Here is a 16,643-nt window from a genome sequence, read left to right on the forward strand (position 1 = left end):
AAGTATGTACTTCAGTAACCTTTGGGTCTCATCAGAAAGGTTTAGAAGCTTGGAGCTTGCCTTTGGAGAAACAGGCAAATTCTTTCAAATGGTATTGCTTACTGCTCTTCAGAAATAAATATTTTTACAGGTGATGGTAAAATTATTTGTCTAGTCTTGTGCTTATTTTTGTTTTAATGGTTGAGATACCAAGAAAACTGCCAATATACTGGGTTTTTTGAAGAAGAAAGTTGGTAGGGATTTGTGTAGAGTGCAGTGGAAATGCATGTTTCATCCCTTAAGCTTTTTGAAGCATATGACTTGGGACATCTGAGTACTGGATCTTCCAGAAACTCAGTGGATTCAGTGGACCTTGTTCAGTGAACCTGATCGTTTTCTAAGTTATGTGTAAATTGAAAAGTGATGTCTTACTGCTACTGTGAGGTAAGCTGAGGGGAGACAAAAAACAACCCCAATATTATTTAGCTATTTTGCTGTAGCTGTAACAAGGGAAAGAGTAAACTAGCAGGGGATGGTTGAACAACAATAAGATTGTATCTTTTATACCAGTGAGGGCAACCCAAGCTGTTACATCCCTGTAGACTGAAGTACAGCTGTAGGAAAACAATCTGCCTGTTGCCTGCTGGAGTAGTAAATCACTGAATCGGTACGTGAGAACTCAGAAGTTTGAATTTAATTTGAACCATTTTATTACTGCCTTTTGCTTTCCTTTTTGATGGGCAGATAACTGGTTTTCTTTCTATAGCAGTTCATACTGTTTGCCCTAAAATTAAACTTGTTTCTGAAATAAATTGAGCATCTCTGATTAAAAATAAAAATATAAGCAGAAGACTGCAAAATAGCAAACTACTGTTACATTATGCAATGTGTAAGATAAAATTTGAAGCTAATCTTTTTCATTTTAATAATTGGTAATATCTTGGCATTCTTGGAGTATTTCATTAGTAAAACGATTTGAGTCCTTGACTCTTTCGTTGGTTTACTGCTCCTGGCTTTTCCCTCTTGAGGTGTCATTTTCTTACTACCATTTTACAAGAAAAAAAACTGTTAGGAAGAAAACTGTATGCTTACAGTCATTTTCATCCTTTATTGGTCATTTGTCCCACTCCGTGTGTGTATCTTGGTCTGTTTATGCTAACATTTGGGTCTAATTTCCATGAAGTTTTGTGTAAATGGTAACTTGGAGAAAAAGATGAAAACTTCCTTATATTGGGAAGATTATGCTGTGAATCAAACATTAAAAAACAGCACAGACTCCTGTTCTGGATAAGCAATATGGTAGGAGAGGAGGGCAGGGGAGGAAATGAGGCTTGTAAGCTTTTTTACTCAATAGAGCTACTTGTTGACTGGTATAAAACATTTATTTGGGAGGGCATAATGAGTACGTAATAGGGCAGTTGGGCAGTGCAGTGATCAGGCTAACTTTTCTTTCATTTGGCAGAGCACTGTGCATTCAACTTAGTACATTGCAGATTTCTGGAAAATGTTACTGCACAGTTGGTGTATTCTCCAAGGCCATTGCTCTGCTAGAAAAATTTCAAGTTTTTATGCTTTTAGTCGCCTATGGAAGGCAGCCATATTTTATTTCAATACAGCAGGCCACATAAGAATGCAGTAAAGAAAAACTGTGCTTTGTTGTATTACTTTTACATGTGGCAAATAAAAATGGCCATGATAAGCTGTTCAGTTACTGCTGAGATGTTGGGTATTGTGTTACTTTTTTTCCTCCTATATGCAGAACTTTAGAAAGTGTTCTGTGCAAAGATTTGCACTGAAGTAACAAAGATGTCAGCTGAAATACACTTTAAACATTTTAATTTAGGCTTACCTTAGATAAGTTTCTATCATTTTCACTGTAAACAGGTCTCAATTAGTTATCACCATAGAATATCACTATTGTAAATGATCTTGCTGTTAAGTTTTCTCTGTTAACAAATAATTGCTGTTTGTCAGTTGAGCAGTATTTGTTCTGTTCAGGAAGTTCAGATTCTAATATTGTCTCTAGTTTAATGAATTTGATTGCATATTAGCTAAGAAGTGGAACACAGTGTCGTATAGCACTATGTATGGAGTTCAGACAAGTGGAATGAACCTCCTTGCTTTTCTGCTGCCCGGTGCTGCATTCCATATGCCTGGTTTGTGGGCACAGGAGAGAAGACTCTCCTAGAGCCCTTCCCAAATCCCTGTTCCCTCTGAAGGGAGTGGAGGGAAGGACTGCCTTTGAGTTCCCGTTACAACACTTGTTGCTAGGGAGCTTTTTTTAGTGCTTCCCTGGGCAGCTGGTGAGTATTTGTAAACTTTCCTTTGAATTATATGCACTGACATTTTATATTATGGACAAAAGGAGAATTAGGATATTAACAAGATATTTGCCTGACTGAAAAAGAAACATAAATGCTCTATGTTAGACTATATAAAGTTAAGTGTTGTATAGCACAACATTATACTACCGCAACTACTGTAATTTTACTATTTGTGTCTGGCTATAATAGCTGCCTTTTTTTTTTTTTTTTAACTATTTGCTGATCTTAGATGTTAAGGTACAGCCTGTTTTTTGAATTGGTTCCCAGAATCATGCTTTTTTTGCTTTCTGCTGATTTTCGTGCATTAGTGAGGAAGATGTAATTTTCATTTGAAAGACTTGAGGATAGTTGTGGTAATTTAACCTTGATTCTGACCTGTCCTATGACCTGTTCGTCACTAGAGATAGTGTTAGTGAAGGCTTGCTCACACAGTTGCACCACTACAGTTTTATGTAACTGTAGTGCTGATGCCCTTCTTGGCCATCTTCCAGTTAGGAATAGCTCTTTCCACATTCAGCTGCTTCCAAAATAATGATTGAGCTGAGGAAAGGCACAGTGATAGTGTAGTAAACATTTCCATAGGGAGTTCTGTAACTGAGTTGGAGGATTTATAACACACTTTGAATTTCCTATGGTGATTCAAAGATGTGTATTTGCAATTGCTAAATCTTAAGGTATGTGAATAAGCATTTTAAAAGCAAGTCTTTTTGTCCCTCTTTCTTGAAGAAAGTAGGACTAGTAAGGAAGGTTTAACTGTAAGAGGAAAGGGTGAAAAGTGCCGTAATGGAACGTCTCAAGGGACAGTAGGGTGCTGTCTACCTTATCAGGCCTGTTTCTGGGATATGGGCTAATCTTAGTGATCCTGTTCTTATGATCTACTTTGCCAGGCATGCAGCTGGGAGACACAGAGCTGATTGCAAGTCACAGACAACTTAAAATGGCTCAGGGTTAGCCTTTGCTAATGGTGAAAGCTAGCAAACAACTAAGGGGAACTTCTTTCTAGAGGTAGACCTCTACTTGTGGATTGCTCTCTGCATACCGTTTTAACTTGGTGGCCTTTTAAAGATCTTCAGTAGCTTTCCGTAGCAACCTGAGCTGGCAATGCTTGCTTGTCTGGGTTGTGAGAATTCCTAGGTGACTGCTGTGCAGGTATGTACCCTTTTATAACTGAGGCAGCGTGTTTTAGTATGTAGTTAATTTGGTGATACGGTTTTGGTGTTTACATATGATCTTTAAGCCCTTAACTTGTATAAAATGCCTAAAATTCTTTTTCTCCAGAACATTATCCTCTTCGGTCTTGAAAGCTTCCCAACAGCAAATATCAGTTTGGCAGCCCTTTCTTATGCTTGTGCCCTTGAAGTTCGGGTACTGATCCAAAAGTAAAGTGATATTATGCATAAAATAAAATGGCGGTATGGGGGTGAACCTCCACCTGTAATTGCACTGTGTGACTGTCCTAGATGCCGTCGGGTAGGTGTTTATGGTTGGCCCCTGTAAAAGCCCTTGTAGTTTGTCCTGGTAATCGGTATTGCTGCAGCAGCCACGATCAGTTTTTGTGCAGCTGAAGCCAGCTCAGGTAGGGTAGGATCCCTGATTCAGAGCAAGCCCGTGGGCGTGCTGCCTGGGGGTTCTGCTCGAAGGCCCAGGGGTTCCTTATGAAGAAGCTGCCACACAGTAGGCGTTTCTGGTATCGGGGCCAGCTTGACTGCTGCAGCTGCTCTGATACTGACTCCAAGGTGCTCTGTGACTCAGTACTGGGGCGGGAACCAGGGTGGCAGGGAAGGGGGTGAAATGGTGGGGGGATGCTGCTAAGCTGTTAGACCATGTAGAGGCTGAAAGTCTGCTCAGGGAATTTGAGGGGTTTGTTTGTGGGCTGGATAGAATTGGCATCAAAGTATTTTATTGATTTAATACATATGTTGTTGGCTCTTACTCATGTTTGGAAAACGCATGTTAGATTAGATTAACTGGGGCGGTGTGTTTAGACCACTGCCATGTTTAAAAATCACCAGCTACATCATGAGTACACTGAAGAAAGCGTAGTGTTACTGCATCCATGGTAAGGGATTACAGTAAATTAACTGCATTGGTGTTTTTTTAAGTTTTGAAGTGACTAATATCAAACTGTTCAAACAAGACAACGGGTAAATTTTCATCTTGTTTTTTCCTTTAAAAGCGGAGATGATTTTACCTCGCAGTAGAAAGGAGCTAATATGTCTGCATTAAGCAGCCTACAGAAATAAGTGAAGAAATGTAGTGATTTTATCTCAGTACAGTTTGGGAAGGGTATGGTAAACAAATAAAGGCCATTAACAGAATGATGAATACGAAAATATTAAACAGCTATCTCGCTCCATAATCGGTGTCTAAAAAAAAAATTAGGACTGTTGCTGTGAGTGATTGAGGAGTACACTCTTGTAGTTATAGTATACTCCTTGCATACATTTAGGGGAATTAAATGTGTCCGGTTTTATAAAAGTATATTAAAGTCTAAATTCTAGAATTTTCTGACGTACGTAACATAGTCAGGTCATTCACTGGAAGCTCAATTTTTTGTTGTTATTCACGTGCATCACAAGCATGGGATGTTGTGAGTATTGCTTTGACAAGTTTAAGTTACCCTCACGGTAGGTCATTCCACCTGGCTCTGAGCATGCGAGATACTTTTGGTGTAGGACAAATTGTTTTGCTTTTGGAAGGCTGTAGTTGAGTACAAGACTTTTTTTTTTTTTTTTTTTTCTTCCAGATCTTTAACGAGAATTGACATATGATTTTAGCCAAAATAGTGTAGGAAAATCTTCAGAACTACTGGTGGTTCAGGTTGCAGTAACTCAGGCGTGTGCAAATCAGCCTTTAACCTTTGTAGAGCACTGAACAGATTAGTCATGGTGTACCTCTTTGCTTTTGTGATGGACTGTTTTTCTAACCTGCAGGGTTGGAACTGGGGAGGAAGAAGTTTGAAATAGTAATTTTATCAAGACTTGTGTAGTCAGAAGGCTCAGAAGATAGGATTTGCTTTATAATCTCTCCCATTCTGCACCATGATGCATCATGTAGTCATCTTCTGCATGTGTGGCTCTCAGAAGACTTAAAAAAAATATTTCTTTTAATGGCTTCATTCACTCGCACCTATCAGTCCACTATCAATGGACTGTTCTTTATTGTAGTTGCCCGTAAGATACAATCTTTGCCATTTGCGAAACACTTTGACTTCATATCTAGATTGCTACACAGTATGTGAAGCTAATGGTACCTAATGTAGTATCCCTGGGTATTTAGAAACTTCTTGGTAAGCAGAGGAAAAATAAAGGCAGGGAGAGTGTTGTATTTGGAATACCTAGGGTTTTCCGTGAAATGTGTAAGAAAATGATTTTTCTTCATTTGGCCTGATTTATGTGATTGTTTAAAACTTAGGAAGAGGAAGTCATATAAAGAAGGGACGAGTTTTTACTTGCTTAGAATTTTTTGAGGAATGGGAGGCCTTAAGAGCAGGAAATTCAAAATAAGATTGTGAAGGGTTTAGTGGATGGCCTTGTTTAATTAGAACTGTTCAGGTGTAATTGGTGACTTGAGCTTGGGCACAAATGTAGATATAAAAGGTGTTGAGGATTATCTCCCTTCTCATTTCCCAGTTGTTCTTATGTCTTCAAGTGTTTTCACGGTGAGGAAGAAGACCAGGTTACCTTGAGAAGCAGCTGTTCGGGAGTCCAGAAGCAAGTGGCGATTTAGGAAATGCTGCTTTCAGTATTCTAGGTGTTGATACCTACATTGCAGAGACTGAGGTGCAGGAAAATGAGTTTAATCCATATGCATAAACAGAAATAGTTACCTAGAACCAGTTACAAGTAGTCCCAAAGGGGTTAAGAAAATAGCATTGTTCCAGTGAAATTAAGACCTGATTTTGTGCATGTGACTTTGTAGGCTGGTGATAAACCCATTTGAACTTTCTGACTTCATGTTGATGAGAAAATGTCTCTTAATTTCTGAAATGACGTGTTAGAACTCCTCCAACCATCAAAAAATATAAAGGCTACTTGTTTGTTTGTAGTGGAATGAAGTTTGAGAGTAACATTAGTGAAGGAACATACTGCATTATTGTAACTAGGAAAGCAAAGTGAGCTTTACGCTGTGTGAAAAAGAAATATGCATACAGTCTCCTGAAATACTTCTGCATCTGAACTATGCTGTGGTCCAGGCTGTGGACAACTTGCCTTCTGCCCTCCCCTCTCCTTTCTCCTCCCACCTCCTCAGAATGCAGACGGTTGATTTCTTTGAAAACATACATGGTGAACAGTCTGTCTTTTTTCCTTTAGGGACCAGTTACTCTCCACAAGAAAATTCACATAACCACAGTGCTCTTCATAGTTCAAATTCGCATTCTTCTAATCCCAGCAATAATCCAAGCAAAACTTCTGATGCAGTGAGTATTTGTGATTGGTGTTCATCCCTGTGTCACCCCATTCATACACACTGTATTTTCAGCATTTTGTCTAAAACAGGCAGCATGTAGATTACCTGCTTCATTGAGTTTTCCAGCATCAGTCTTTATTTTATAAACACTCTGTAAACCCAAGCTGTAGTTGTTATTGTAATTGATAGTCATTAGAGCTTTGAGGTGCCTGTCTTGAATTCTAAAATACAAGATTATATAAATGAAGTAGATATTGAGAGAAATATTTTCCACGAACTTTGTTGGTAAATCTAGAGCAGACAGTATGATTTTACGTGTTTAAGATGCATGATGCATGTGAATTTTAGTCACTTTTATTTTTGAAGTTTTAGTCGTTAGGATGGTGTTTGTTAAAAATTGCACTGAAAACAAAATTGTGAAGTATAGAAAAAAATTGAAAAATAAGTATTTTTGAGGAAGTTCTAAGGTGCGGAAAACTAATGTTATCAATATTCATAGAACTGTATCCCACTAAATATACAATTAGATCTTGTTTCAGGGCTGATGGGAATAAAACAGAGGAAACTATTGCAGAATGCAGCGGGAGTGTAGTGGTCATCTTTATCAAAATGAAACGGGCATTTAGAGATGGTATAAATGGAAAGCTCTGATATGGGTGCACGTGAGGATGCCATGTAGTTTTAAAAATGGTGGAAGCTTTTAAATTTGTGTATTACAACTTTCAAGTAGACCTTTGTCTAACGCTGTTTGTATTTTAAAGGCTTATGATTCTGCGGATGACTGGTCTGAACACATCAGCTCTTCAGGCAAAAAATACTACTACAACTGCCGAACAGAAGTTTCACAATGGGAAAAACCAAAAGAGTGGCTGGAAAGGTATACGTGTGTGTCTGTAACAAAGATTCTTAAAACTCATGTAAGAGCAGTTGAGCTTACCTAATAGATTACTGCTATAAAAGATTGTGGTTGAAGTCTACTGTGTTCCTACTCTTACCGTGACCTCTGGCGCCTGTTTTATCCCTTGATGGTCCAGAGCGGGAGGAGGAAGTGTGGTTGGTTTGAGTTTTGGTTTCTTGGTGGGATGGAGTTTTACTGTTTTCTCTTGGTGTTGGGGTGGGTTTTTTTGGAATGTTAGTGAGCTGAACTGGTATACTGGGTGCTTTGACAAGCACTGGTGTAAGGAAGCACTGGCAGGAATTTGCTTACCCCATCTATAGCAGCAGGCTCTTAGGAACTTAATTCATGTAACTTCACCGGTAGAAAGTGTTATATTATTAGATTGTGTAATTTCTTGCTTAACTTGTGTTTTCTTTTTTTCAGAGAGCAGAGACAAAAAGAAGCAAGCAAAATGTCAGTTAACAGTTTTCCAAAAGATAGGGATTACAGAAGAGAGGTGATGCAGGCGACAGCTGCCAGTGGGTTTGCCAGTGGAAGTATGTGGGTTTTTTACAGTAATATATTCGTGCCTTTACATTATTGTTTTCTTTTCCAAACTTCAAAAAAATTTTAAAAATCTCTTCTCTTAGCTGTTTTTCTTACCTTTTTATATAAAAAGGCCAAAACAGATAGCACAGCTCTCCCAAATGTTGTTTCTTAAAACAATTTTGAGCCTTTACTAGTACAACACTTGCTTAATGCTTTTCAAGGTACTCCTCCTTTTTGCAGCTTTCACTGCCTAATGTAATTATCTTTATAGGTAGTTATTGAAACAACTTCCAGAGTTTATAGTATAGTTGGACTGTCATGATCATTGAGACCTATCAATGTGTTTTTTTGAGCTTAGAAATAGAGGTGGAGAGGTCTCTTCTAAAACCTTGATTTTATATCTGAAAATAATAAGCTAATTTAATGGATTATGATACCAGAGTTTTCAGAGGCTTGTGTATATTATTGAAAGCATATTTATACCGTGCCAATATTCTTAGCAAAGCCTTTCCCGGACTATGAATTTCTGTTACTTGGAATTGTTTTTGCTGATACCTAGCTTTAATCTTTGTCAGTTTGTTTCTGGGAAACAGATGTACTGTGAGATTCTTTCTGTATGCTGATGTAGTTTGGGTGAATTTGCAGCATAGTTCTCAGGGTGGTTTAAAAGTAGAAGCCAAACTACTAATACTGCTCCCTCCACCCCTTGCTTGGAACTTGACAAGGTAGAGATGCATAAAGGACAGTTTTTCTGTGTTTGTTGAAACATACTGCATATGTTAAAACATACTGTATGCTACAAAAAGATAACAGAAGTGCATATTGCAGTAATTGTTTGTTTTGTGATGGGTGAAAATCTAGGAATCAGTAAAAAGAATTACTCTGTATTTGTTTGGTATGTTCCCTGTGTAGAATATTTTAAAGTCTATGATCATGTGACAAATGCAGATTAGTCACTCATTTAATATATAGTCTTCCTGAATTAATTCAACTGAAAGCAAATTCTTTGTAGTAGTGCTCAAGTGACTTGAAGTGGAATTCTTCGGAGAGTAGAATTTGAAACTATTAAATTATACTCGACGTTCAGGATTTTCAGTGAACAAAAGAAAAATGGCACGAATTATCTCTTCACGCTAAATGTAAGATGGAAATAATAGATTTTGATTCAGATTTTTTAGGAAACTTCAAAAGTTAACTTGACAGTCACACTCGTTATAAAGCAGCCTTTCATCAAAACACAGTGCTTACCGGAACTCTAAATCAAGCAAAGGTCAGAGAAAATGCATTTTGTCAGTGAGTAAAATTAAATTTTGCCTTTTTGATGCTGATCTACTTGAGGCTTTTTTTAATCATAAGAAGTTCAATCAGCTCTAGTTGTTGATGTGCAGCTGTATTAATCAAAGTCACTGCAATCTTAGACAAGTTTCTAATTTAATCTTTTTTTCTTATTGCAACGTTACTTGGGGAATCCTGAAAAAAGTGGAAGACAAGCATTCCAGTGACGCCAGTAGTATGCTCCCACAGAATATTTTATCTCAGACAAGCAGGCACAATGACAGAGACTACAGACTGCCAAGAGCAGAGACTCACAGTAGTTCTACTCCAGTACAGCATCCCATCAAACCAGTGGTTCATCCAACTGCTACCCCAAGCACTGTTCCTCCTAGTCCATTTTCTCTACAATCTGATCACCAGCCAAAGAAATCCTTTGATGCTAATGGAGCATCTACTTTATCAAAACTGCCTACATCCACATCTTCCATCCCTGCACAGAAAACAGAGAGAAAAGGTATGTCTAATGAAATTCGTGCTGATGTTTAAGATGATGCATTGCATTTGCATTGCTTGTTCAAAGTGTGTTAGTTCTAGAATTTAAAGATATTTTTCCTGTTGATTGTGTGTGCTTAGGACCTGATTACTGTTTTGATGTGTTTATTTCCCCTTAAACCATGTTTGCTATATCTTACACAACTTCAAATTGACACTGCAATATTTGCTGTTTACTGGCTTATTTTGTACATTATAATTTCAAATGATAATTTGAAAGTTGTATTTTAGTAAGACGTATTTTAATTTTTGTCCTCCGTCATGTTGTTTTGGATCTTTGCCATTACTTGAGTTTTTAACATAGATGTAGTTACACTATTTGAGAGTCATTTTGGACCATTATATTTTGTGAACTGCTATTACTGTTTGGAATGTTAGTGTCAAACTTTTCAGTAAGCCCAAGTGCAATTCTTACAGAAAGCAACACAGTTTTCTACATGTCTGTAACATCTGCTCTTCTTTTCTGATCTGTGTCTTGTGATACTGCTGGATCTTCAGTTCTAAAGCTGCTGAAAGTTTGTATTCCTGTATAACACATACCAGACATTTAGAGTCATCAAACGAAGATCAGGACTTTACTGTGCAGACCCTGCAGAAGTCTGTATTTTAATTGGATTTACTTCATTATTTGGGAAGAAGAGCTCAAGAAGATTGTGAGAATGGAGATGTGTGTTATTAGTGGTAGTGTGGTAACTTTGGTGTAGTTGAGTTCTTAGAGAGTAACATCGTATAAGAGAAGTCTATTTTGGGGGCTTTGGGAAGGGAAAAATAATTTTTGATAAATGTGTCTGGTTTTAATTTAAAATATTGCTTAACTATTATGACACTGAATTCTTTTTTGATAGATGACTTGTTGCCCTGTTGATATTTACAAGTCTGTCTAGTTATAGAAGAAAGCGTGGTGCTAAAAAGACGACCAAAAAGACTCGGGTCTGACATTGGTCTTATACTCTGTGTTTGCTTTCCTGCCTTCCAGTTTTCTTTTAGTAAAGAACTCCATTTTTTACACAGAGTTAAGTGCACTTGGCCATCTAAAATATCCAAACAATACCATACATTGGCAAATGATACAATGTAAGAAAATTGTGCACATAAGGAAATTCTGTATGTTTTTCTTGAGACTTTGTGCAATTTTTACATGACCTGCTACTTGAACGTTGACTATAAACTACAGAGGACCAGAAGATTTTCAGCAAGCCTTTTTCTGTTCAACTCAGTGAAGCAAGAAGTGAGGTGTACTAGTTTATGCATTGTTCTTTTACTGAGTAGCGTAACTACCTGCTGCAGTTCAGCCTCTATGTTTTGATTGCAGTTTGCACTTTTAAACATGACAGTGCAAAACATTGATGTCAGGTGTTCTCTCCTTTAGCGTATCCTCTCTATTTTCATTACTATCTTTAAAATATACTTACAGAAAACTCAGTTCTGACATGCTTGATTCCTGTTTGGTGTGTGATCAGACTTCAGACTGGATATATTCTTTCACTGATTTACTGCTTCCACTTAAATTGAGCAACTGAATCTACAGCAATAGAGGGAATTTCGCATTGTGACAACTGCTACAAATGTTGGCAGGGAGTTCTAGTGTTTCTTACATAACGACATTCATTTCAGAATGTACAATTGGGTCTGAAAAGTGAAAGCGATCGCACAGGGCAGTGTTGACACTGTAAATCTTACATTAGAATCCATGTTACCATGGATTGTTCTATATTAAATAATCACTTAATTTCTGTGTTCCTGTGTCAGTTTTTTTAAGTTTATATGGGTTAAATGGATAGATTCTCTGTAATACTCTTGTTGATTTAAGTGTTTCATGGCACTTCATTGTGAGGAAATATAATACGTCATAAGCTTCAGACAGGGTGGATTACAGAAAGTTAGTAAGTAATTGAAGAATTAGAATAGGTGATTGTTAGGCTTGAAATACTTATTCTAAAAAATGTGAGTTTTCACGTGTTGCTTGAATTTACCTCTCTTCTTACAGAAACAGAAAAATTCTGTGCAGCTTGTATCATGATAAGAGATCATTCAAAGTATATTCAGTCGTCTTGCCTCTTTCTTTTTTTGTGAATGTTGGACTTCCCCCCCCCCCCCCCCCCCCCCAAGAAATTTGACCAGTAAAATTTCTGTAGCATTTCACATATTTAAATTTAAGAGAAGGGACAAGCAGTGCTGTACATTGGTCTATTTTTGGATAGTTTGCTTCTGTTACTCATTCTCCCAAAGATGACTGTGAACTTGTAGTACTATAGGTATGCGGTTTTTAAAGTAATTGTTTGTAGCTTGAATGAAATAAATAAAAAAGTTGTCCTGAGACATTTCGTTCAAACAGTCTTCTAAGAGTATCTTTGTAGAATCGGAAAATAGTTTGAGAGGTTTATTTTTACACTAGTAAAGCAAACAGCCTTTGATCTTTTTCTGTTCACTAACTATGCCATCCCTCTCTCTTTCTAAAAAAAGGTAAAGCTGTATTTTTTGCGTATAAAAATAGCTTGGTCCAAATGACTGAATAATGTGTGTTCGTCCTTGCCTAAATGAGTTCTTGCTTCTTGTCACTGTGTTGCTGGCAGCTGTATGCCAGCATATATGTACCACTGTTTTTATAGTTCTGTTCTTAGCGTGTATTTTAATGCAGTTATAGTTGTGAGAAAAAAAACCACAAACAAAACAACAAAAAAACCACAAAAATCAACAATGCTTTTTTCAGCTCAATCTCTTTTGCTGCAGGGGTATGTTGTAGTCCCACAAGGAGATTGAATAAAATCCCTGGCTGAACTATAGCTCAGCTGTTAGCGGTAGTCCGCTGCCCTCAATGGCTGGCAGTAGTGGAGAGTTCCTGGGGAACTATTTGACCTCTACCCTTTGGTTTGAATGTTCCAGTCAGAATCTGCTGCTTCTGTTTGTGCTCACTGTGAGTGCTTTATGCAGGTAAAGTGTGGGGTTGCTTTTCCTTCTATTTGGCTGCTTTATCTGTAGGGCACATCACGTTTTCCTATTTCTAATTGAGTTACTGAATAAAATGTTGTATTGTCCGTACCTTAACAGTGTGTCTCTCTGTAGGATACTTCTTCTTGCACCTTTCCTGAGTCCCATCAGGCAGCACTTCCGTTGCTAGTGGAGCAACACTCAAAAATTTTTCAGGCAAAACTCAGTAAGCTTGCCAGTGCACTGCTGGGTGGGTTGTGACCCTGATGCTGACAGGTTGGTCAGTGACAGCTGAGCTGCTTCTTCATCATTTTCTCAGCCTGTGGTTTTCTGACTTGTAACACTTGCTAGTCTTTAGCAGTCAGTTATTAACATTGCTCTCGGTATTGTTGCGTCTTCTTTGGCTGAGTTTTGCAGTTTTGTTACTCAATTCATACAGTGGTTAGAAAAAATAACGCTAATGCGGCTGTTAGAGGTTTCTTCCAGTACTTTATACTTGTTTGCTGAGCATTACTGTTGCATTTATTTTGGCAGCAGAGATAAAATACGAAAATTGAGTTTTGAGACTGGAGTAATCCAAATGAGAAAAACAAGGAATTTTTGGTATTTTAGATAATTGTAGCATATTTGAGAACTCGGTTACTGTTGCCGTAGTTTCATTTGGCCAAAGGTGTTTACAAAATGTTGCTTTTAAATATTTATATATTTTGGCATGGCTTAAGGTCATTAGCAGATCAAAACTGAACTATGTAGAAAAGGTTAAATGTGACTGTTAGTGCTCAGAGAACTTAGTTGGTGGACTCTATGCTTAAGGTACTGCATCGCAGGTGAGTGCGTTATTATTCTTAATCATCAGCAGTAAATCAAGCAGTTCAGTTAGCCGTTCTAGGTGGTAGTTGTTTCATCAGTATAGCAGATGTGAGGTTTATGGGGCAATAAGGGATCAAATTTCTGAAAATCTTGTAATGCAGTTTTCCTCCCACAGAGAGCACACATGCGTGACTTGCTAGCAGAGCAAAGATACAGCTCAAGCTCACAACAGAATGATTGGGTAATATTGTAGTGTTGAATTGGAAGGACTTTGAATGCATTGGTTCTGTTTTAAATGGCATAAAAATATTACATGAGTAGTAAAAGATATTGGAACACTCAAAGGGTCACACTGATAATTTGGGAATTACCCAGTCAACGGTAGTGGGTAATTTCCATGTCATTAAAAATATCTTTGTTGAAATAAATCAACTGTCCATATGTGCAGCAGAATAAGAGCAAGCTGTATATAGCAGTATTTTAAAGATACTCATTGTATAGGGAGTACTAGTGTGTTAGTTGTCAGGAGGAGGACTATGAAGGAAGTTATTGCACAAAAAAATGCATTTCCTCTTTTTCCCCACTCACTTCTCTGTCACACTAACATGCCTGAATAACTCGTCACACCGTGGGTGAGAAGGGAGTGACCCAGTACTAGGAACAGGTACTTGAATGACTCCAGCAGGTAGAGCGGGGTGACAGAGGCACAACAGAGATGCGGGAGTGTTGGTTGTCAAACGCTTGTTGAAACAGAGGAGCTGAAAAGTCAGAAGGTTTAGCTTTTCACCCCCCTGCATTAAATCTACTATGAATAACTTGATTTTAACTGTAACATACTAGGCTGAGAATTGCCTTTCAGAATGAGATTCGCTAGTGGATCAGCTGTTTAGGAGCAAAGGCTCTTGTCATGAGGAACAGAGACTGTTAACAACAAGATTTATTTAGTATACTGCCTCAGACTCTGAACACAACTGCTGAAATTTATCTGTGCTGTGTTTTCTAAAAGGATTACTTGGCCTTGTTATTAAAAAAAATCCACACTGCTTTGAAATATCCAGTGTAATGTTTCCATTCTGATTTGACAGGACGTTTCTGAGGCTAGCAATACCCTCCACTTCAGATACGTCTTTGTGAAACCTGCAACAAAGACGCACCTTTGTCATACAGGTTCTTGTCGTATAGAATACTGCCTGGTAACTCGGACTGCTCTTCTTTTTGTCCAAAAGATGTGATCACAGGTCACACTGCAGCAGAACAGGTTATGAATAGAAAGCTCTTTCGTAATAATTGTGGTCTTCAAAAATTATTTTCATTATAAAAAGTTTTTTTCCTGCTTCATTTTAATGTCAAATCAATTAATAGTTCTTGACAGTAAGTTAAACTTCACATCTAGTTGTTTTTGTTTGCCATCTGATTACTTTGCTTTCCTCCCCTTTTTTTTTCTGCAAACTTTAGTTTTATATTGTAGTTCCGTATGTAGGCTGCATCTAATTAGCTTGTTTACATGACTGTCAGAAAGCATACTGTGTTTTCATATTGTCACAAGAAAGTGAAGGAATTTTTGTAGAAGTTTTCTTAAACATTCCAGAAGTTGAAACTTTAATGTGCTTAGCTTATTGTGGAAAAATTGGTGCAGTGTCATATTTGTAAAATCACAAAAAATAATCTAACAGATAAACTTTCTGTTTATTCAGAGGAAGAGCTAAAATATAAATATTAATTAACAAAGTTTTCAACAGTTCAAAAGATCGCAGTGGGCTATGGTCTGCTTTTGGTTTTAATTCTCTTTTTTTTTTTTTGAAAAAAGTTTTCCTTGGGACTTTCATGACAATAACTGAAATTGTATGTGAGGTTGAGGAGTCATTTGCATAGCATTTGTATGGAGGTTGGTGTTGACAATAAAGAGGCTGCAGACTTAGTAGTCAAAGACTTTGGCAGGCCTTGCAGCATAGTTTGTCTTTTCTTTAAGAATATTTTTTTGTATAAGACACAGACCAAATCTGCAGTCTTTCTGTTTGTAAAATTTCAGTTATAGGTTCAAAATTAGTCTAATTGGTGTATTAATGGTTCAAATTAGATTTATGAATGACTGCTGTGTAATCAAAAGCCTTATTTTGCAATAATACTGTAGTTGGCTTGTTAATGAACATGAATTTATGTTGACACAGGTGTAGAGACCAGTGTATCAGAGTTGTAAAACGAAAGGACTTAGATTTGTAAAGATACTTAACTTTCCTCAGTATTCTGTGTTCATTTTGACTGTATGAGGCTTGAGGCTTCAAATGCATTTAAGAATTCTAAGCATTTTCTTAAAATTCTAGTAAATGTTGTAGAAACTAGGAAATAGTGTTTAAATGTTGAAAAGTAAACTGTGTGGCAAAATGCGCAATGAAGCAATCTCTCAAAGCAGATCAGAGAAGGGGAATTAGGGAGGAAAATGAGGGAGTGAGAAGTTTTCTGCTTCTGTCTGCAGAAAAAGCATGGGAAACACATACACCCCAGTGAGTGATATACTAGGATTTTTATGAAACAAATGTTTCATCTTGAGGAGTTTTGACTAGTTGTGTTAACTTGAAAGGCAAAACTTGCAAGTTCTGTGTAGCATCATAAATTAAACCAGTTTTAAACCTTTGTAATTGTATTATACAAAAATAGATGTGTAAATATTTAGAGGCTTTGTTTTATTGGGCAGTATTTCTTGGATTTATTTCTGTGAAATCGAGCATCCAGTCTGTAAGCCATGGTGTAAGATAGGTTGGTTTAAAATAAGGTAATGAACGTTGTGATTATTCAGAACGAATCTGTAGTTTGTATTTTTTAGCATGTTTATTTTCATCACAAAGGAATTTTCTCTTTGTAGAGAAGAAAAGAGCCACTCAGGCTACTTAATACAAACAAAGAAATAGTTGTATTTCCACAAACATTTTTTACAACTTCTT

The 16,643-nt window shown here is 37.2% G+C and overlaps 1 protein-coding gene across 4 annotated transcripts in view; it reads left to right on the top strand.

The window, feature by feature from the left end:
- Nucleotides 1–16,643, top strand: part of WAC (WW domain containing adaptor with coiled-coil) — a 61,053-nt gene that overhangs the window by 18,297 nt on the left and 26,113 nt on the right. For all 4 annotated transcript variants that reach the window (XM_075419600.1, XM_075419598.1, XM_075419599.1 and 1 more), the window contains exons 4-7: nt 6,617–6,723; nt 7,475–7,590; nt 8,035–8,147; nt 9,620–9,928. In XM_075419600.1, the coding sequence (XP_075275715.1) occupies nt 6,617–6,723; nt 7,475–7,590; nt 8,035–8,147; nt 9,620–9,928 (645 nt within the window). The remainder of the gene's footprint in view (nt 1–6,616; nt 6,724–7,474; nt 7,591–8,034; nt 8,148–9,619; nt 9,929–16,643) is intronic.

This window comes from Opisthocomus hoazin, chromosome 4 (genome assembly GCF_030867145.1).
Source record: "Opisthocomus hoazin isolate bOpiHoa1 chromosome 4, bOpiHoa1.hap1, whole genome shotgun sequence".
NCBI lineage: Eukaryota > Metazoa > Chordata > Aves > Opisthocomiformes > Opisthocomidae > Opisthocomus > Opisthocomus hoazin.